This window comes from Phalacrocorax carbo, chromosome 2 (genome assembly GCF_963921805.1).
Source record: "Phalacrocorax carbo chromosome 2, bPhaCar2.1, whole genome shotgun sequence".
NCBI classification, from domain to species: Eukaryota; Metazoa; Chordata; class Aves; order Suliformes; family Phalacrocoracidae; genus Phalacrocorax; species Phalacrocorax carbo.
In genome coordinates, this window is record NC_087514.1 from 115,612,053 (window position 1) to 115,634,067 (window position 22,015).

General features: G+C 40.5%; 1 protein-coding gene across 5 annotated transcripts in view; it reads right to left on the reverse strand.

Moving 5' to 3' along the window:
- ELMO1 (engulfment and cell motility 1) overlaps nucleotides 1–22,015 on the reverse strand; it is a 314,254-nt gene that overhangs the window by 104,818 nt on the left and 187,421 nt on the right. For all 5 annotated transcript variants that reach the window (XM_064443946.1, XM_064443945.1, XM_064443950.1 and 2 more), the window contains one exon: nucleotides 2,088–2,224. In XM_064443946.1, the coding sequence (XP_064300016.1) occupies nucleotides 2,088–2,224 (137 nt within the window). The remainder of the gene's footprint in view (nucleotides 1–2,087; nucleotides 2,225–22,015) is intronic.

The window sequence follows — 22,015 nt, forward strand, 5'->3', positions numbered from 1 at the left end:
AAATGGTGGGGTTTACTTTGGTAAAGCCATCAGCACTGGCAGCAGTCACCCACCAACCAGATGGGTAAACCTTGGGTACCACTATATAATGTATCATCCCCCACAAATCCAGAAGTGCTTCACAAGCCCACACAACATCAGAGCTTGCTTCGCCTCACAGATCCCTTTAGGCTTATCAGCTGAGTAATGCACATCACCACCACATGTCATCTGAAGTGGATAAGAGCACAAAAATCTCCTTATGACTAAAAGAATGGATTTAGATAAGCAGAACGTAATTACCGAACTGTTAGAAATTAAAGTCACAAGAGTTTAGTATTCCCTCCCCTTAACAAAAACAGTTACAAAATCAAGAGTGATTTCTCAGGCAGAGATCCTGGGTTCATATCTCATGCACAACAGTGCCACCACCAGACACACATCCTGGTAGCATGATGGCAAATGTTTCAGATTTGCCCCATGGAGTTAAGGATCACCTATGTCTTCAGTGACACATGCAGTAGGGACCTACTGCCCACCTTGATGAACCTGAAAGAGCTGCTGGGTGAAGTTGCAGGGTTTTCGGTAACAGAAAACACAAATAGCAAACTTGTCACACCAGAGAAGAAACTACATGATCTTCCATGAAGCTCCACAGCAATGCCTAACACTGAAAAGTAAACTTCTTTGTTTTCTTTTAGGGTGATGCAGGCTGTTGCCAGAAAAAGGACCATTCTTCTCCTGAATCCCCTAGGATTACTAACAATATTCCAACTCAAGTTGTGGGAAATTATATACACAAGTTTTTCTTCTACTGAGCAGAAGGGCTGTAATAATAGGCAGTTGTTAATACATTTGATTAAAACAACCATATATAACAAAGAAGCCTCAAAGAGTTGTTGCTTTTTTAAGCCCTTGATTTTAGGCTTCTGTACTGTTTGGTGATTTATCTCACTATTGCTCCTTCTGCACTCCCAGACCATTAGGTAAGACAAGCACATCAGAAATTCCATGCAAGAACAAGCCTCTAGGTCATCTAGCTACAACATCACGCATTTTGGACTTCCCTTCTCTCTTCTGCCTGGGCTGTCGTACTGCTGCCAACTATCTTTCCTAAAAGAACTCAACAAAGGTTATTCAACACCATGTCCTACGGATTCACCTTTGCTCTGCAGTGGAAAATGGACATTTAGACCACTTCAATAATAGACTGTTCCAATTAGAAATTAGGCACAACCATTTGACGTAACATTTGATTCTGGTGACTTCAGAGCACTTGTATGGCACATGCTGACATGATACAACAGTGTCACTTTTCATTCTTAGCAAACAGCTCTATAATCAACATGCATCTAATCACAGGGAGAGGCTCAAGATCCAGTCAAAGGGTCCCAACAAAGATAAGGATGCCAACTGGCCACAAACACGAGTTTGGCATTCTTACAAAATGCCAAAGATACTTTTCAGCCTCCTGGTAAATTAGACAGTTAAAATAGGATGTCTAGGGACCATCAGAACAGAAAGCCCTGTTCTCCACAGCTTTGCTGATAGTCAGGAGATTGGCTGAAACTTCCAGGACGCTGTCTTACAACAAAAAGGGTGCAATACCGAGGGGGGTTTTGTTAGGTTTTTGTTTCATTTGGGTTTTTTTTTTTTGTTTTAGCAGGCTAAACTGCACAGCACTTTGTTCAGGATTGTGTCCACTCTTGAATATTTTATCACTTCAGTGCTCATACGAAATGAAAGGGATGCACAGAATTATCACTGCAGTACTCTCTTTGCATTATTTACAACCTTAGAGGCTGCAGCACTTCAGCATAATATTGCTAACATAAAAAGGCAGAATTTCCCCTCAAGCTAGGTTTTTAGTTTCACAGCCTGCAGTGCAACATGATGGAAAAAGGTCTGTGATACTCCCTTACACACCCCATCCCCTAACCCCACTTTCTAAATGCTGGCCCTCGGATGTACAAAGAATCTGAACAGACGAAAACTCCACAGAGCATGCAGCAGAAGCGGGATCAGTAAACCCCTATGCTTCTAGGGAAGAATACATGGCCTTGTTTCACCATCCTGCCCAGTTATACCCACCCCACCCTTTTTCTTGCCTTGTTAAAGTCCTCTGAAGTTGCCCTCATTTCCTTCCATGTCTTGTTCAAGAGCTGAATGCAGATACAGAAGAACTCCTCAAACGATCTGTCATGGGTGAAGAACATGGGATGGAAATCGTTGCAGGTCTCACTGGCTAAAAACAGAAAAACAAGGAGGGTGGAATAAAACATGTACAGGCAGGAGTTTCAAAAAATGCACGTAAAACACAATACAATTTAGAAAACACTGTAACTGAGAGGAATCCCAGTTCTGCTAGCAAATGATGTCAAAACATTATCCTGAAAAGCCAGCCTTAGTCTAGGGTCATAAAGAAAATCAAACACCATATAGAGCCTGTCTGCAGGCAACCAGCAGCAAGAACAAGAAGCAGCAACTACCTGTTTGCCTAAATATTCTCTCAATGGCTGTTTCGTTCGTGCCAAGTTTTGTTGTTCAGGCCGGGACAGAGACACACAGAAGAAGCACAAGCCTCCTCATCAAAACAACAGCCTTCCCCACTGCTAACAGTGTGTACCATATTGCCTGCTGAGGACCAAACCCCAAACTCCATCAGCCACAAAATAGTATTAGATCAATGTACACATTGAAATGTGAAGCTCTGCTGACACAGCAGAAGATCAACCATATTGTACACAGATATACCACAGAAGTAACCAGAGAACTCTAGACAGACGTATAGACAAGAATGTAACTGACTGATTTTGTCCTTTGACAATAACTGGAAACAAAAGAAATGGATCTTCTGTCATTTGCCCCTTATCTGAGATGGGAAAAAAAAACCCCAACCCCCAACCCCCAACCCCAAACTTCCTTTTTTAATCAAATACCAGCTCTTAGGAAGGAAAAAAATAAAAAGAATACTATAATGATGATCCCAAAAAGGAAAAGTACAGTTTGGCAAGACTTCTTGAGTGAAGAATGGATTTTTGATAAATAAGGGCTGAAGCAATGCTGACCTCTGGGCACATCTGAGCAACCTGGAAACAGAAGGGGCTTTAGCCAAGGACTGAAAAGGATCCTTAATCCCTGCCATGACTTGCAGGGCCACCTCAGTAGGTTGCATATTTATGTTCTTAAAAAACTAACAAAAAAAAGTCAAGTTGACCAAGTCTTTCTTCATGTACCTAGTCCCTAAATCTCTCAGCTTCAGCTTTCACTTCTGCATGGTTGCACCATTGGACTTTCCCAGCAGTCACTCACATGCCTATACATCAGCATCTTCCCCTACTTCAGGATCAAACAGCCACTGTTTAGGCCAGCCTCCTCCTCTGCAAGAACAGGAGAATTATCAAGCATTGGGCTAAATCAGCCTTTTCCTGAGGCTAGATCGCTATCTGACATCTGCTTTCCTTCAGCAGAACTGGAGAAATTAGAGTTAAGACTCTTTGCAGGAGAATGTGAATGGCTCAGGCAGGCTGACTCCATGCACCAGCTGTAAACTCTTGGTCCTGGTACCTCTTCTAGCTGCAAAAACTTTCAGCATGTTTAATTACCTCTGCCACACAAACATGAGTTGCACTTAGAATCACCTGAACCCTCAAAGAAAAAGGGTTTCTGATCTTCCCCAACACACACTGTTCCAATTATAAAGCAAAACTCTGAAACTTAATTGTAAATTTGAAGCTTAATTTTAGCATCAGATTTACCAAGATCTAATCAATTCCTCAGCTACATAGCGAGGATGAGAGTTAATTTTGGAGCACAGGTTTCATTCTAATCAAATAAACTCCATTTACTTCAAAGAATATGCATTCAAGGGGGAATTAGTCAAAGCAGAGAGACCTATATTTATGAAGCACGATTCAATCCCTTTAAAAGAATAAAATGCCTCAGGCATGATTTTCACAGCACCTTCAACTTCCATTCATTCCGCTAGAGCTGCAAGGGCTCAGCACTTGCAATAATCAGACCTTGAGTCTGTAATAATGTCAGAGACACAACAGAACAGATTCTCAGAGGGCACTTGTCTTTAAGTCATGAAATACTATAATGATGAGAAGAAATAAAATAACACCAAGCAGAAGAATGCAGCCAGTACCTTTGCTGTATAAATCACAGCACAAAACAAGGCAATAACCCTCGACATGCATTGGCCTTTCTGATCCTCCTCAGAGCCTGAGCTTATCACTCCTCCTGCTCATAAAAATCAATAAATCAAAATTAATGGAAAAGCTAAGGATTCTCAGAAACTTGATCATCAGTTCTAACTCCTGCTTCTTATGATAATCAGCCCCAAACCATATCTACTACGTTGACTGTTCTGCACACAGAATCAGAGGTGCCACCTCCCTGCACCCTTTTTTTATAACTAGGCAACATACTGTGTTTTATGTCTTTTCAGTATGAAAAGGAAAGAGTGAAAAATCACTGTTATTGGTATAAATGGAGAAAGTTGGGCCTGTTAGAAAGTAGTATCGATGTATTAAAGCACAAAACAAATCCTAAGAAAAATTCAAAACCAAATTATAAACTGCTTCTTCAAAATTCCCACCAGCATCTAGATAGTTGAGGGAAAAAAAATCTATACTCACTTCAAAGGAGCTTTTTGTATGTCTTGGAAAGTCTATCCAAAATAATACAATTCAATGGAAAAATCTCGAAGCACATCAGCAGTGTTTTTATTATAGCATATCTACAGGCTGCAGCTCAGGTCATGTGTATGTTGTGCCCAGAGTGTTTAAATATCTAATGAAACACAACCCTTGTCCAACACTTCTTTTCTCCTTCTGACAGATAAGATGAGGATGAAGGAAAAGGCAGTACTGTGTTACTAGTGGTTTCCAGACCACAGTAGGACTGAGTCACAGCCTGCGGTCTTACCCCACTCTCTCCAGCCCCAAGTCAGCACCTCTAAGATCACAGCACTGCCTCTCTCTGCGGAGTGGGCAAATTTAGAGGCTGCTCAGTTTTTCTAATGAAAAAGTTCTTGGATTTGTTTTTTCACCAACTTGCAGTTCGACAAGTTGTAAACTGAAAGAGAGGTCCAGCATTAGAATAGTTTGGAGACCTACATAAGACCTGTGTGCAAAATTCCTGCCTTTAAGCCCAGCGCTCTGTAACCTTCATTTTCATGAGCAGGGACTAACCACATTTATAACCACACAAAACCACACACATGGCTACAACACAGGGACACAAATCATCATCGTTATTTAATAACATCATCAAATTTTAATTATGCCTCTGTGAGATCACCTTCGAAAGGCAAGTCACAGATGTCTGGCCTACATAAATCAGGTGAAGATCTTGTTGATTTTCCTTTCTTGGCACAATTCTCAGAGCTGTAGATCAACGTGCCACCTCTCAGGATTCAAGTAGTCCTTCAAGCTTATGGCTGATCTATAGCTGTAACTTTGAGGAAGCAGCTTAGTTCATTTCTCATCATAAATTGCACTGGCAAAAAAAGAGCTAATTTCTACCTGGGAGATTACGTGGTTCCTTGAGTGTGTATTTTTAGTGTCAACCCAACACAATTTTGTCTGTCTGCTCATTTCCTAAATTACAACAAAGACATTCAAGCATCCCAGGCTGTTCAAGCAGTAAACAGATTTGTTATGATATGTTGTTCCTCTGTGGATTAGTAGAAAACAACAGGAGAAAAAAACCAAATTGAGAAAGAAGAGGAGCGTTATACCTTCATTTCTTACCCCATCTCTAAATGCTTTTTGCGATGAGAAATAACATCATCAGGGCCAAATTTCTTCTAGCTGTGTCGAGAACAGTTATGCATTTGCATGTTTGCATAAGGCTGTCTTGGAAGAGCACAGGTTACATGATGATTTCAATAACTGTTTGACTTGAAGTACAGCAGAGATCTAAATTTCGAAGTTGCTGTGGTGAACAGAACCACAATAGGGATTTCTGCATGTAAGACAGACTCCAGGAAAGGACAAGTGTACCAGACCAGACGCCAGGCTGGTGTGTCACCTCGCTTGTATGTTGTGTCACCTCGACAGTATGAACAAAAGGTCACCAGTTCAACAGAAACTGATTGATAGCTGGAAGTGCTGATTATGACCTCCCCCCACCTTATAAAGTAGGCTATGTGTGGACATCTAGAACTAGTTTCCACTGGGAAAGTGAAAAAAACCCAATACGAATACAATTTTTTTATCTCAGAATTTATTTCGTGCAATACTTGGAAGTAACACAGAGATAACCCCTCCTGCCCCGAAAGCTACAACAGCAGACAGAGACACAGTAATATACCTCTCCAGGCAAGGTACTGCCCTTGATCTTAAGAAGCCTCTGTTTTCTTCCTGACTCTGCTAAACTGCTATGTTGATACCAGATACTCATCCCCCACCATGTCTTTAAAATGGCATATGGTCATTCTGACCTCCATTGTGAAGTTCCTGAATTCAAAAAATAAAAAGGTTGTACTGGTGTGAAAGTAAAAAAATAAATAGCCATATTTATCATGAAGAGGAATGTTTGAAACTAGGAACCGCCCAACCCATTATTTTCAAAATCCATTCATGATGCTAAGGGGGAACAGCTGAGGTCATTTAAACAGTCATTTTTCTGTAAATTTAAGGCTTGGACGCATCACATTGGGAATGCAGATCAAAGATAATTTACTAATCACAAATGAGCCACCTCATTCGTGGATGTCAGCCATGTACTATTGGTGTACAAAAAACAATTAGAACAGATTTGATTAAGCAGATAATGAATGAAAGCGATAACGTTGCTGTGCATTCTCAAATATTTCAAAAGCAGACAGACAGCTTAAATCAATCAAATTATTCAGTCAGCCATATAAATATGGTCACCTGGTGTTAATGCTGTCACACATAAAGGGACAGAGAGACACCTGTGGTGGGGAGTAAACCCCTGTGCTGGGGGTGGTATTAACAGATCCTGTGCACCACAAAACTCATCAAGAAAAGCATCCTGAAATTGTATCAGCACAATTTTGAGATGAAAGAAGCAGTGATGCAGAGCCCTGGGAAACTGATTTGCAAAGTCCTAGGGAGAGAGGGGTTCGAAAACATCTCCCTGTCTGAAAGGTTCCTGGGATCCATGCAATCCAATCTTCAGAGAGATCTGCATTTTCTATTACTGAGCTGCTGCTTAATTCTGGATGAGTCATTTATCCCCTCTGTTGTTTTCCCCAATTTCACAGAATGGAGATAATAATATTTGATCAGAGAGGAGGCGGGTGGAAAGATCCATTGCACTTTGCGAAGTGCAGCAAGATCCACAAATGAAGGGTGCAAAATGGATCTTGGAAATATCATCTCCACTTGGCACAGCCTCCTCTGGGATGATTATTATTTGCCAATAACAGAAGACAACCAAAGAGGAACTAATTCTCATTAGCTCTCAGGAGAAGCAGCACTGTAATTTCTGCTGCTCCCTGAAGATGTGATACAGTAAAAATAACTACCGCCATGACCATTTTTATATACGCAATCAGTATTCTCTCAGTAACACAGAGTACGTAAAAAAAAAGCGCGCACCTAATACTGCAGAAATACAGTGATTGCCAAGTTATCTACACCACTGATCCCTGTAGTTTGCTGGCAATAATAGGAGAGAAAACCTTTGGCTACCTTTCTGGCACTTGATAGCGAAACAGTGTAATTTAAGGCAAGTAAGGTCACTAGCAATGGCAGGGCAGTAATGAAGTAGTAATATTGCTGCCAATCATGTAATTTACTTTCCTAGGGAACAGTGCTGTTTAGAAGGCTCAACTGGTATTAGAACAAAAGCCACTCGTCCTTTTTACTTTGATTGAGAGAGTAAGACACAACCAACTAAGCTTCAAGACCCAGCAAAACAATGCAAAAAACCTAAGCTGCATTTGTTGAATTCCAAATCTAGGTGAATTATGTGAGGGTTTTGTTTCACTTGCTTTGAAACATAAAGGGGATAAGGAAGCACGCTGCACCACTGAACTGTGCAAGATGTGCCACTGGTTTCCCCACGGGTGTGGGCGCATGTGTGAGTATCTCGGAAAATGTCATCCCAGACAAGGATATCAGGAGTGAATCCAAATCCAAATTTCAGCACCAAAGTAGCATACAATCACTCAGGAAAGCAGTGAGCTGATCATGTAAAGTAGGGCAAAAATGCCCCCTCTTTAACATGTTATGTGGCATTTCGAAAGCGCCAAAATTACTGAGCAATACATGGCTACAAGAGACCTTCAACAACTTACCTTACCTGATCACATATTTATTTGGAATAGAAACAATATGAAATTGCTAAACATACAGCAAAACTACAAACTTGAACTCCTCATAAAGACATAAGGCAAGAGCATTTCTCTGAACTGATGAGACTTCTCATTAGGGGAGCTATAGAGGGAAACAGGAAGAAAAGCACACATAAAAGGCTTCCTACAGTCTGCAAGCTTTCCTTTTTCGAGGCTGAGAATAAATTTCACTACGCATTGAAAAACAAGGATTCCACGAAGCCTCAAGCCTGACAAGACATGCAGCACTAGGATGTTCATGGCACATGCAGACCCAAGCCCTTCACTAACTTACCCAGATTCACCTTGTAGGTGACTGCTTCTGTGTCAGAAACACACCTTCCCTCCCCAAGATGTCATTAAATAAAGGAGCCGCTATTTAAAAATCTGCCTCTCTCGTCATGCCAAATAAAAGTGGTGGAAGAAGAACCCTGACTGTTGCAGCATGAGTCAATAACGCACTCATCACTACCAACAGATCCAGCGGTTCGCAGGTGGCGTCTGTGCTACATCCATAAGGAGGTGACTGAAGAACAATGTCTGGGGCAGACTCACCCTGCCACATCCAGAGCTGACGGTGAACTGAAAGAAACCAGTGAAGCCAGTAGTGTCCATACAAGCAGGCTAACTTTGTAAAAAGAACTCCTTTTACAACTCTCAGTAAATATGGATACTTCACTGCACCTCTCCTGCTTAGAATGGACCTAAAGACGGAACATCATGGTTTTGAAATGCAAACAGAAAGCCAAAGTGCAGAGAGAGGAGAGTTACTAAAAAGGCTCTTATATGCAACAAGGAACCAAAAAGATTACAAAGAGTCAGCATCATGCTGATAAGGGTTCCCCACCTCTTTCAAAAGTAGCCTGTTTTCATTTGTGATAAAACAGGTGCCAGATATTAATAACTCTGAACTGCCTCTGAACAATGTGTCACAGCACACTGTTGGGCAAACATGAAAGTACTCTGCTTCCCTCTTCAGTCCTCCAGTACTCCCAGTATAAAAAAAGAGCCGTGATCAATAACAATAAGAAAATGCAGTTTTAAAACCTGAAGGATAAATTGGAGTATCATTTTCAGAGGTGAGGGAGCACTTAATTCGAATTAGTCACATGCTTTTAGGAGAAAACTCCATGACAGTGGAAATGGTATGACAAAACAAGGGCTTGAATTTGCCATATCAAGAAGGAATGCCTTTCATGAAAAAAAGGCATAGATCTGCAAGCACAGATCTGCTATTATGTGCCAGCTTATTTACAGTATCCCTGAATAATAATATAAAAGAATGTTAACCGATTAACGTGATAAATTTGCATAGGGACTACGATTTGTGGTCAATTCTAGCAAACATATAGAATAAGCAGGAATTGCATATATAAAGCAGAATCTACAGAAGCTTGTTTAACAAGTAAACATACTATGCAAAACCTTACAAAAGATACAAACACTTCTTACAAACACTGCTGCTCTGTCAGGTTCCTGACACCTTGCAAAGCACACAAGGCAATGATGGCTAGATGAAAGCTTTAAAAAAAACCCAACCATATAAAAAAAGCATTTCTGACAATCTGCAAGCCTACAGACTGCCTGTCGACTGCCTGTCTACTTCAAGTCTGACTGATACAGAGTGGCATTGACAGAAGGCCAGCTAAGCTCAGACCTATCAAGGGAAACACCTTATCACATCTGTTACATGTTCATACCCTAGACCCTTCCCTGCTGCATCCTTTCTTTCCTAAGCCCTCAGAGAAACTAGCCTTAACCATATCTCCAGCCAAATCAGGAAGAATGACAGTAGCAATGGGGGAGGCAGATATTCTCAGCATTTATAAAGAGCAGCATAAAGGCAGTCGCTTACACTGCATAACCACTCCTCTTAGCCCTACAACGCCCCTTGGCAAAGTTTATTGCTAAATGCTATACTCTGGCACATTTTTTACCAACTGTTGCAGCACCGCAGATGCAGAACGCGGAGGGCTGGAGCCAGAAATTCCCGCGTGCAGAAGTGGGCGCTTGCTCTGTCTTTGCTTGTACATCTCCTTGATGTCCCCTCCCGTGAGCAGTACACCAGAAACTGCCTTTCATGGCAGGATTGCCGACTTTTCACTTCTTACTCTGACTGTTCTAGAGAGCACCAGTTTATTGATTCTCCTCCTGAAGGGACTCTTGCTAAAAAGCATACTCTTACCTCTAATTACCCATTTTCTTTATTAGGAAGTTACACAGACTGCATTACAGGTTACAGCTCGTGCCTCTCCAAAGACCTTCTGTGAGATACTTCATCAAGAATATACTCTGGTTACCACTTGAAATACAGACGATGTTGTTTCGATTCACAAGAGAGGAGCTGTCACTGAAAATTAATTCTGCTCTAAATAGGCTGGCTAGGGCTCCATCTGTAAGCAAAACTTAAAGGAGCCCATGAAAACCTGCAGGAAAAACACTACAAACAGTGACCTGGGAAGTCTACAGATTTGTTAGGTCCCACCTTGCTACCTAAGCAGCTCCCATTCTTCCTTCCCTCACACAGACCTCCTCATTAAAATTAAATGTTTAAAATTATAGTGCAAAGAAGTTATGTGGTCATTGCATAAGGTAACTAGTGGAAAAAACTTTTTCTTTTTTTTTTGATATTTGATCTTACAAGCGAGCAACAGCAGGAGAACCGCAAGGAGGAAAAACAAATGAGCAGATGGAGAAGCCAACAAACCAGCAGTCAAGCCAGGAAGGAAAAGAATCTTTTTCATGGTACCAAGTCATTCCCCTACTAGAAAAAAAAGGTTACAACTGAATTACCCATGCAGACCTGGCACAGACCAGCCACAAACCCTCTATACTTACCATTAGAGGCATCTGTATATGAGATACCTCCTTTGGTGCACTTTTGTGACAGGCTGTTAGGCTACCTCCAATACCCCCATGGTGGGGTATGAGGCAGGCTGCCGGCCTGATACCTCTGCCTAATCAGTCAGGCTAGCTCCTGGGAGGACAGGCTAGCTGCTGGGAGGACAAACGGGCAGTTATATAGAAAGTAAGTAACACAGCTAAGCTTACTCCAGCTCCTCTGCCATCAACGAAAAGCAAGAGAACAAAAGCACTCTGAATTCAATCTTGGATATAATCAAAATGCCGAACGAGTTAACAGAATGAGACACATGGAAAGACGACATCAATATCAATTAAAAAAAATTATTGCCTGTGATTAAGGTGAGGGAATTCACTGCATCACATGTCCTAGAGCGATGGCAGCTCATCTTTCATTTCAGATCTGGTTCTGAACTTGTGCTGAAACGACATTCCTTGCTTAGGAACCAGGAGGTGCACATCTACTAGCTCTCCTTGATTTCTTTGAAAATATGCAAAAAAAATATACTACAGCTCCATTTAGGACAACCCACCTTAGCAATAACACCTGTCCTCCCTCCCCTTCTGCATCCCTACAACTATGTGTCTCCTTTAAAAAAAAAAAAGACAGGTGTTTATACATATATGCACCAAATTGCCAAATAACTCCCTCCGCCACACCCTGTGAACATAAAATGTGAGAAAGAAGAAACTGGCCCCTGGATACAAGTTTGCACAGGCAAAATCCTGTGCAATATACCCCAGGCTAGCAACACCCTAGCATGTCTATAGCCCAACTGCTATTCCATTCTTGGTATGCCACAGGCAACCAGCAGTGCTAAGCAAGGCAGCAACAACCTAGGGATCTGTGGGGAAATGCAAATCTTCCCTCTTCTCACAAACTCAGTCACTATTGGAACCCAGTTAGACTTGCTGAGGCGAAGGTCATTAACTCACTGTGAAAACTGCACCTTAGTTATCTAACCACAACTGCCTGAATTGCTTTCTCCCCCTACAAATTGACTTAATCTGTAAATTATGTTTTTAACTATCTGGGCTACAGTCCCAAAGTCAGACTGGCAGAACAAAAATAAAACTGCTGAAGCATACTCTTTTAACACAGACCAAACTGAGTAATTGCTACTCACAAAAAAGGAAAACAGTGATGTGGTAGGGTGCAAGCTGCTCAGGAGACACTGAACCTCAGTGGCTGTTAGTGTAGTTATCTGAGATCATCACCATAATGTACTGCGTAAGCGCCAAGCATCTTCAAATGGCTTTGCGAACATTAATCAATCTCTAGAAGGACATCAGTTAACATTAACTCTCCAGATGTCAAACTTAACCTCTTGAAAGGCAAGCAGAAAATCAAGTTAATTAGGCCACAGGCTTAACAAGAGAAGCTATTTAAATAACTCATTTCCAAGTAGAACATTCAGTTCATAAGCTACTTCAGTAGAGTTTTTCACTTCATCCGCTAATACAGACTGAGCTGTTTGCTGCTACAGCTGCCAGAGCATAGTTTTGAGTAGGTAAAAACTACTGTCATCAAAAGCTATGTTTCAGAAATGTTTAATTAGGCTGTAATATTGCCCTACTTTTATGTTATTGCTCTTCTTGATAGGCTGAAACATTAAATCAGTATTTCAGTCATACCACTGGAAAAAAAAAAGTTAAAACATTGTACTTTAGTCTGGGAAACAGACCTCTTGCTTAAAAGAGTTTTAGAGAATGCAAACATTTTAAAATTAATTCCTGCTCTACATCCTAGGGCATTTGTGTATTAACAGACATAATTCATTATAAGGGAATTCAATAAGGGAAGATCATGCTTGATCAACCTGATAGCTTTCTATGATGGCATGATTCTCTGGGTCAGTGAAGGGAGAGCAGTAGATGTTGTCTATCTTGACTTCAGTAGGGCATTCAACACTGTCTGCCATAGCATCCTCATAGGCAAGCTAAGGAAGTGTGGGTTGGATGAGTGGATAGTGAGGTGGATTGAGAACTGGACGCGTTCCTGTGCCCTCTGCTCTAGGTGTCCCTGCTCAAGCAGGAAGGTTGGACAAGATGACCTCCAGAGGTCCCTTCCAACGCCTACCATTCTGTGATTCTGCGATAACCCCAAACCTTTTAGATTATAAAGAAGCTTAGAGAATCACCTAGTTCAGGAATAAGTAGTGCAGGTTCTCTCCTCATGATGCTTGGTATAAAAAGCCCTTGAGTATAAATGAACATGTGGGAGACGGGGAGGAAAGAGGCCCAGGAAACACATTAAGGCTTGCTGAGGTCACATCTTTGTTAACTATCAGAATAAGGACAATAAGGAGGAAATTTGGTCTAAACTATTATGTCTCTGGTGTTAATGCACAATTGCTGTTAACTGCATAGTATTCCCTTGTAGCTTGTTCCAATACTTATCTAGTCTCTAGCTTTGCTCTTGTCATTGTTGTTTGATATACATTTTCTCTTTTGTATTGTAAATCCATTATTTGTTTTGTCCTTGTTGACTATGAGAACTGAATAAAGTAATTTTTACGTCATGCCTTGAGGTTTCTGAAGACAGTTATATCTTTTCTATCACTTTATTCCACCCTGCCCATGAGTAATTGTCTTAAGTTTTCCTTGAGGGTCTTATTTTCCCAAGTGTATTATCATTCACTCCAGAAATATGTCTGTATGCATGAAGATCACAGAACAATGACATACAAAGATGAAAATAATGATTTCTCAGAAACAACAACAGCAAAAAAAAAAAGCAGGCAAAAACCTTCAGCTGAAATTTCTGTTGGACTATGACTGTATTTGGAAAAGGAGCTAAGCTAACCTGCTTCGAAATTCTCTCCTATTACTCCCATTGCAGACACTTGGCAATTTCAGACAGGCAAAATGAAAGTCATCTCAGACAAGACCTTTCTTTGCTTCTGCATTTCAGTTTAAAATTAGTTCTCAAAATTTAGGATTATTGCTTGGCTGTTTTTTTACAAAGCATTATCCCAGTTGTCTCAAGCGACATTGCGTACTAGCCTTGCTTCTGTTAAAATAAACTGGTTCATAACACAAGCTAAACAATATAAATTCATTTGAAAAAAACGCCCTCAAAAGCATTCTTTAATTCTCTCTTGGCTGAACCTGATCAGCTGTGACATCTGTATGTACGGATTATTTGCATCTATTTAAAAATTGTAAAGTAATATAACTGGAAAAGGAAAGTGTTTCTCAATCTACTGTGACAAGTTACTGAAATAACATTTCCAAACAAACCAACAAGAAACAACTGAGATTTCAAATGCTTTTTTGGAGAAACAGCTAAATTACTCCATCACCAATAGGACAGATTAGAAATGTTGGTTTCAAAATCACTAAGGCAAAAGAAGCACCAGATTGGCTCTATGAGTAAAATAAGAGTAAACCCCTTTCCATTTAAACTTGAGAAAAGTAGTAGAAACTTTTCTTATGGTAGATTAAAATTCAGCAGCAAGAAATATTCTCTGGCAATGAATTAAAAAGAGTCTGAATTGAAGCCACTCTAAACCTCTGTGGTTTTGGTTTTGTGGTTGGTCGGTTTTTTGTTTTGTTTTTTAAACTGGATCCCAACCTGGTTCATTTTTCAGAAACTTCTTTTGGGCCCAAACTGGCAGAGACTTAGAAAGTATATTGCTCTTGGCAGCTCAGAGTAACAGCTCAACTGAAAATGGAAACCTTCTGTCCCCAGTCAGGACTTCTTGAGCATGAGGAACTAAAACCTGGTCAATGCAAATATTTCTGTTCCTGCTTGAGAAAACTTGCAGCCAAACAGCTCTGCATGGGCGGTGGCAGGTTGTAGCTCTGATTTCCATTTCTCCAACAGAGAACTACTCTGTTTTTACTACAAAAATCACCTACAAGTTGTACCTATGCTGGTAACCTGGGTAGTGTGTCTCACTGCATTGATGTGTGTGCATATATCTGGCAGGGCACGCAGACTTATCAAGAGTGGTGTAAAAGAGCTTTACTTCTCTTTTCTTATGAGTTTCTGTCTCTTGCTGCCCAAACATCGCATCAGCACCATTCCTGCTCCCACCGCCACAGTGCAATTCTCCTCTGGCTCTCCCGTCCCACCAGGCAGAGCTAGGGGTGTGAGGAAGCTGGTGAGAATCACAGATTCATAGAATCATTAAGGTTGGAAAAGACCTCTAGGATCCTCAAGTCCAACCGTCAACCCAACATGCCTCCTAAACCATGCCCTGAAGTGCCACGTTTATATACGTCCTTTAAATACCTCCGGGGTGATGACTCTACCACCTCTCTGGGCAGCCTGTTCCAATGCCTGACCACTCTTTCGGTAAAGACATTTTTCCTAATATCCAGTCTAAGAAGAAGCTGGGACAAGCTGGGGCTCAGTGGGAAGACAGTAAATGGTGCCTTGGTTTCCAGCAGAGAAGGAGGCACCAAAGGCAGAGCCTCTTCCACTGCTGCAGCCTCTCACAGACCTGCCTGTAGGACACGAAACGCTCCTGTTTTCACAACAGCCTGTGCTAAAACCAAACCAGATTCACATCAGTCAGCAGCTAGGCTTAAAACTGGAACTGATTCCAAATGGACTCAACTGACTTCTCCTTGTGTTATCTATTTATTAATTTATTTTAGAGAAGGCCAGGGCCTCTTGACACAATATAAGGAGTTTCACTGTTCTTAGTAGATTTAGCAGGAAGCTAAAGCTTAGAGACTTCTTTTTTTTCCTTCTCATGCCTGAAAAACACAAGGGAAATTTCTTTGAAAGTAAAATCAGCACAGTCGAAGTTTTTAGGATGTGAGTTCAAACTATCAGAGGTTTTTGGCAGTATAAGTGTGAGCCCAGCTAAAGCTGTACTCCCTCACTGTGCTCCAGCGCAGGCCCAAACCAAGCAGCTCTGCTGTCTGAGCAGAGGAGGGATTTCTGTCATCTGCCAGCAGGAATGGTGCAGACACGCAGTTTGGTAAAGCCGCCCGGTGATGGTGTGTCTCTGCACTGTACCCTTGCCACGGCGCCTGGCCTGGCACCCCCTGGGCCTGGAGCCTGGGCGGCCCGCTTTCTGCTCGCAGGCAACAGACCTTGCTCCGCTCACACTGGCAGTTCGGAGCCCAGTTGATGTTTTTGGTGTTCAAACATGTGAATAGCCACAGTTCCTTCATGCTTTCATAAAGGCTTTAAGTCTTAAAGAACCTTAAATTTTCACAGCTACCCATATGAAGGTACCCTAATTATGTGCCAAACTAACTTCTATAAAATCTGCAAGAGAATCTGCTTTATATTAAACATCCCCTTTTTGAAATCATGCCCCTTCCTTCATCATAAAGGGCACTTCCTTCTCCACCTCATGAAGTCCTCCCCCTCTGTCCTGCATACATGTGCCCTTGAAAGCAAGGCAGATTTTTAATAAATTTGTCACGTAAAGAGAATACAAAAGCAAACACGAGGCTTATACTTAAAAAAGGGAGAAGGGAAAAGTGAAATTGGTTATCATTAGGGCTGTTATCAGGCAAAGCCTCAGAACAAATTTTGAAGGAAAGCAAGTAAAAACATACTGAGGTGAATAGAGACCAGAATAAATATTACACAAGCTTACCAAGACGAGATCAAGTCTGATTCATCTAATCTTTGACAAAATAACTATTGTTTCTCATGGGTGAAATGTGGTGGACTTTATCTGCACAACAGACAGATTAGTTCTCCTGTATCTGACTTGTTTTAAGAAAAGTATTTTGATATAATGTTGTGTGCCAGAGAGAAAATCAGTAATTCATCTGGAGAAATTCGGATTTGATACAAGAACTGGTGAGGTGGGTGAGATGCTAGTCACATATGGAAATGACAAAAAGGAAAGGGGAGCTACCAAGCTAAGAGCAGTACTACTGGAATTTCTCAAAAGTCAGTCTCAGACCCTGGATTTTCATTAAAGATGTTGGCACAAAATCTAGGAGTACCTCCACAAAATTTGCTGGAGCCTAAAGCTGGTGGCATTGCTGATGGTACCCTAAGGGAAGATCAGAGTGTCATAAATGGAGGACTCTGAGACCTGTAGGAATCAGAATGGTATGACACTGAATAGTAATAAAACTGAGTAATAAAAAACATTTCTGCTCTAATCTGAGCCTTACCAGTTATAAAAAAAAACCAGCAGAGAAAAAGACACCTTGTATACAGAGGCATCACTGTGACAAAAGTCCCAATAAAAGCAACAGTAATCCTAAAACACAATGAGCGAGAAATTTCTAGCACAGATAGTGAAGTATCAAAAACATGATACGAGGCGCTGGTAGTACACAAACTGAAATAACACCTGCAATTCTGGTCACCCATATGCAAGGTACAGGACTTAAATGAGAACAAAGTGCAAGGAAGGAAGGGCTCCTAAAATAGTCAGCAGAGAATGGTATTGGAATGGACTGAAATGGCTACGCTGATTTAATCTATCAGGATGAAGGCTGAAATGAAATAAATATATGGGGAAGGGGGGAGAAACCGAAAGAGGAAAGCTACTAATAACAAACAAAGTTGGCACAAAGTTAAACAGGTTTAAAATAATTCTGAATATATTTAGGCTGGAAATTAAAAGGTTTCCAACCCTCACACACATGAGAAGAGCAGCAATTAGTATAAGGATGTAGTTCAATAAATCCATGAATGGAAATATACGATGTGGCTACCTGCAATGATCCAGTTCTAACCCCTCATTTTCAGTTCAGCAGTAGTGCCGTTTTCTGCATTTACAACATTAAGCCTAGGCCAGCTACCCTTTAGTGTCTGGCTATTATGGAACTGCTGCATTAGTTTTTTTCTACCTTAATTTGACTAATGTTGATTTACTGAATGTAGAGTAAGAAAATTTACTGACCATACAGGTATACACAAAAAAACTCTACCTTTCAAGAGGTGTAAGTTACTCATTCTGCACAATACCGGAAATCCTTTTTACTTAAAACTTTGTAATTTTTTACCAGAAACTAAAATGCACTAATGACGGTGTTATTTCATCAGTCAGAGCAAGCATTAGAGAACTCAGGAACAATTCAAAATATTTCAACAATCATTATGACATGGCTTTCTTAATGAATGATAATTACCTACACTTGTGAATGCAAAAAATGAGAAAGTAAACTAAGGAACATGCCCTGCACTCTTACAAGCACTCTTTCCAACAGTTTCATAACTATTACAAATATTGCATTGTTACTTTTTCTCCTTTCCTCACATGCTAATCTTTGAGACTGCCAATATGTAAAGATTTCCTATCTTAGAAATCTTTGTTGTGCTCTCAAGCTGAAGTGGCTGGAATTTCAGGTAAACACTACAATACCCTTTAGCCTTTTGTTAAACAGCCTCCTCAAGTATACAGTAGGGTTAACGTTCCCTTTCTTCCTCTGAGAGTCATTGGTTTAGATGCTCTAATATGTATCACTTTTCATGATAAATCTACCAGTATGTTAGAAACAACTTTGCCCTGGACACCCATAATTCACTTCAGCCTAGATGGGAGGAGGGAAATTCAGCTATTCTAACAAATAGGCTCTCCATTGCTCCAGCAAGATGGTGTAAAAGTCAACTCCATCTTAGACTCCCACTGATAGAAAAAAGAACAGGCTTTAGAAATGAGGCACAATGTTTTTATTATTAAATAGATTACTCAGTATTACTGAATAGATGACTGAGATTTTGCTATTAAAGAGATTAGCTCTCTGATAAATCACCACAGAAAGTCTTAATAGCCACCTCTCATTTGAATACCAAATTTTGAAAGTCGGTGCTTTACTTTTTAAAGTAAATCTCTAAATTACATAAATGCAGGGAAATGTTAACCACAGCCATGCACTGCATAATGATGGATGCTGCCATATCTAGTGCTGAATCTAACAGAAACAAGATTCTTTAATTGTTCTGTGAATATATTGTTCACTGCCTAGAACCTCCACCTTCCTCCTGCTGAACAACATTGCTGCTGAGGGTCATTACAGGTCTCCCATTGCCCTAAAACTCCTGCCAGCCTACAATGGGAGTTACCCAAATTTCACCTTATGGAAAGTAACCTTATAAGCCAGAAACAGGAAACTCATTTTTTAGCAGAGCATAAAAAAACCCACCTGCTTAATCTTAACATTGCCAGAAGAGCTATATGAGCAAACTAACTCTCATCCAAAGACAGAACTAAGCAGAGTAGTCCAATGCATGCCTATGTGATAAATCTCTCCATTTTATTACATACCCACACCTCCATGAGAAGTATTTTAGCTATGAAAGATTTATTGGTGAGACAAAACAAACAAACAAACAACCCCCCAAGACTATTTATATCACAATATAAGTTTATTTATTGTTTAAAATATCCTCTGGGCTGTTTTTGACTATGAATGATTCTGAACCCCATTTTGAATGAGTCATAGCAGAGATGTTCTATTAGTATGCCGACAATTTGGAACACTTTGTTGATAATAATGAGCCATGCATTAATGACTCAAGTTGCACCATTATGACATAAAATAATGAATGTGTGTGCATGTGTGAGTGCCTTTCTCTCTCATGATTGACTTCTTAAAGTGGTATTTTCCAACCTGCACTAGTAGAGCTGTCAGAGGTCTAATAGGCAAGCAGAAGTGCAGCTGTGGGACAGTTGCATTAGACCAACTGGTATTTGTCAAAGTTTAACAACCAACTTCCAGGCCTACAGAAGAGCTTGCACACTCGAGAGCATTTCTTTTCTGTTTCAGATACAATCAGAAAAATGTGGCAAGTTTTTAGCGAAAAATTTGTCTTATTTTGTAAAAAACTTTTTCCCTCATTGTATCTGTTAGCCAAAAAAAAAAAAAATTTACTTCTCTTAACAAACTTTGCCTCTTTTAGAATAACATGTGTAAAGCAGCATCTTACCTGGGGGGAATACTATAAAACCAAATGGCTGCCAATATCCTGGAATGAGCCCTTCCTGGACTTTGTGGAAAAGAGCTGGAGTCCCTTCAGAGAGAGATGGAAAACTCGCTGTGCTTGACCTTTCTTCAGTTTTTTCTATTTTCAAGTAGATGCACATGACCAAATATTGTTCAAAAGCTAAATATTTACCAGCGCATTTTACTTAGTTGTATTAATCCTATCAGGATGCCTAGAAAAGGACAGTAAGCTCTCAAAGGACTTACAAAGTTCAAGGGTGGCAAGACATCCTTCCCCCAAAATGACACACAGATCCCACAATTTAAAACAAACTCCAAAGATCCCACAAACTGCCTGACAGACCACGAACAGCTCCCTTTCAATGAGATTAAATTAAATTGAAACTGGGATGCAGAATGGAAGGATAACCTCTACTCCCTAAGAATAGCAGTATTAATCTATTCATAATACCAGAAGACAGGTAAAAGCACAGGAATTTGCAGTGACCCTGATTTCTATGATAAATCAGGCCTCACCATCAGTACCTCTTGAGACACTGGATCTTCACTGCACTGTCCCCATTTTCACAGGAGGAACCCACTGGCAGGGCTCCTGACACTCATCCCAAGACTCTGTGCTTGGGCTGGAACCTCTTCCTCTCCCAAGAGATTATAGCAAGTACATTTTAGCATGAACATCACCTAAAGCCAAGTGCAGAAGAATCTACAGGCTCTTGAATCACATTAGTACTGGTACCAGCAACTTTGCAGGTGCTCTGAAGGCAGAGAACAAATAACAGGTAATGTTTTGTGATGCATGCAGAGGAGAGAGCTAGCTGGTCTGGGTGAAAAATGCACCACTGGCACAAGTGAGGGGTGTTTTTTTATTAAAGTATCCCAGGTACCTCCCAAGTCATGTGAGAGGGAATTCGGGCTTAGCCACTACTAAGCCCAAGATTCAATGGGAGGAGAAAGAAACCCAGAGAGTCCAAAGCGCACATTTTGTGGTATGCATTCAATGGGGGTGGAAGAGGGAGGTGGTGTGTGTTTGGTTGGTTTTTCTTCTTAAACTTTCTTCCTCCACTTTAGAAAATAGTTATTTACGTTGGATACAAGCCATTCTTATGACTCAAACCCTCTTGCTAAAGAAATTGAAAAAAATAATTACACTGCTCTTCTAGCAGGCACAACAGAATTATTCACAGAAAAAGGTAGAGTATTGCTTGACACAGTTAACAGAAAGAAACACCACATGGCATGTGTGGGCATTTGTGGTCAGGGACCTGAAACATCAAAACAAACCATTTTAATGATAAAACAACACAAGGCAAAAGGAAGGTGAGAAATAGTTTCTCAAGTGCTACTAGCATTAATATATCTCAAGTCAGAATATATCTTGCAAACATTTCCAGAGGAAATTTCTTCTAATTAATTTGAAGAGCTAGTATCTGAAGCCAAAGAGGCTGCTCGCATAAAAACTTTGTTCTTGGACATATATTCAAACAGACAAGCGTCAAGACATCTTTGGCAACAGTGTCTGAAGAAAAGCATTAATACATTGGCTTTATGTACTGGCTTTTTTTTCCCCTCTGCATATTCAGTTTTCATTAAGTATCTTGTAAAGGCTAAAGAAGATGAAGCACTCTTGCACAGACAGTAGTCAGATATTTTGAGCCCTACATGTATTGTAGTACTTTTGGAGGTCTTTGTTAAATGTGTGGGACTAACTGTACCAATCCAAGTCAAATTACATAGGCTTTGATTTTGGATTCACCTATTCATGAAGGAAAAAGTTGATGCAAGAGAAGTTCCATGATCCAGTCTGCAGAGAAAGGATGAAATTCTATATAGACTCAGTAAGTGATATCTTAGTTAAAACATGAAAAAAGGTTAAAGAATAGCTGCTGAGAACATCTCAGCTTATGATCTGAGCAGAACTGGTCAGGATGCCATTTTCAGGGGAAGAATTACTTAAATTTACATTTTAATTTTCCATGAGTT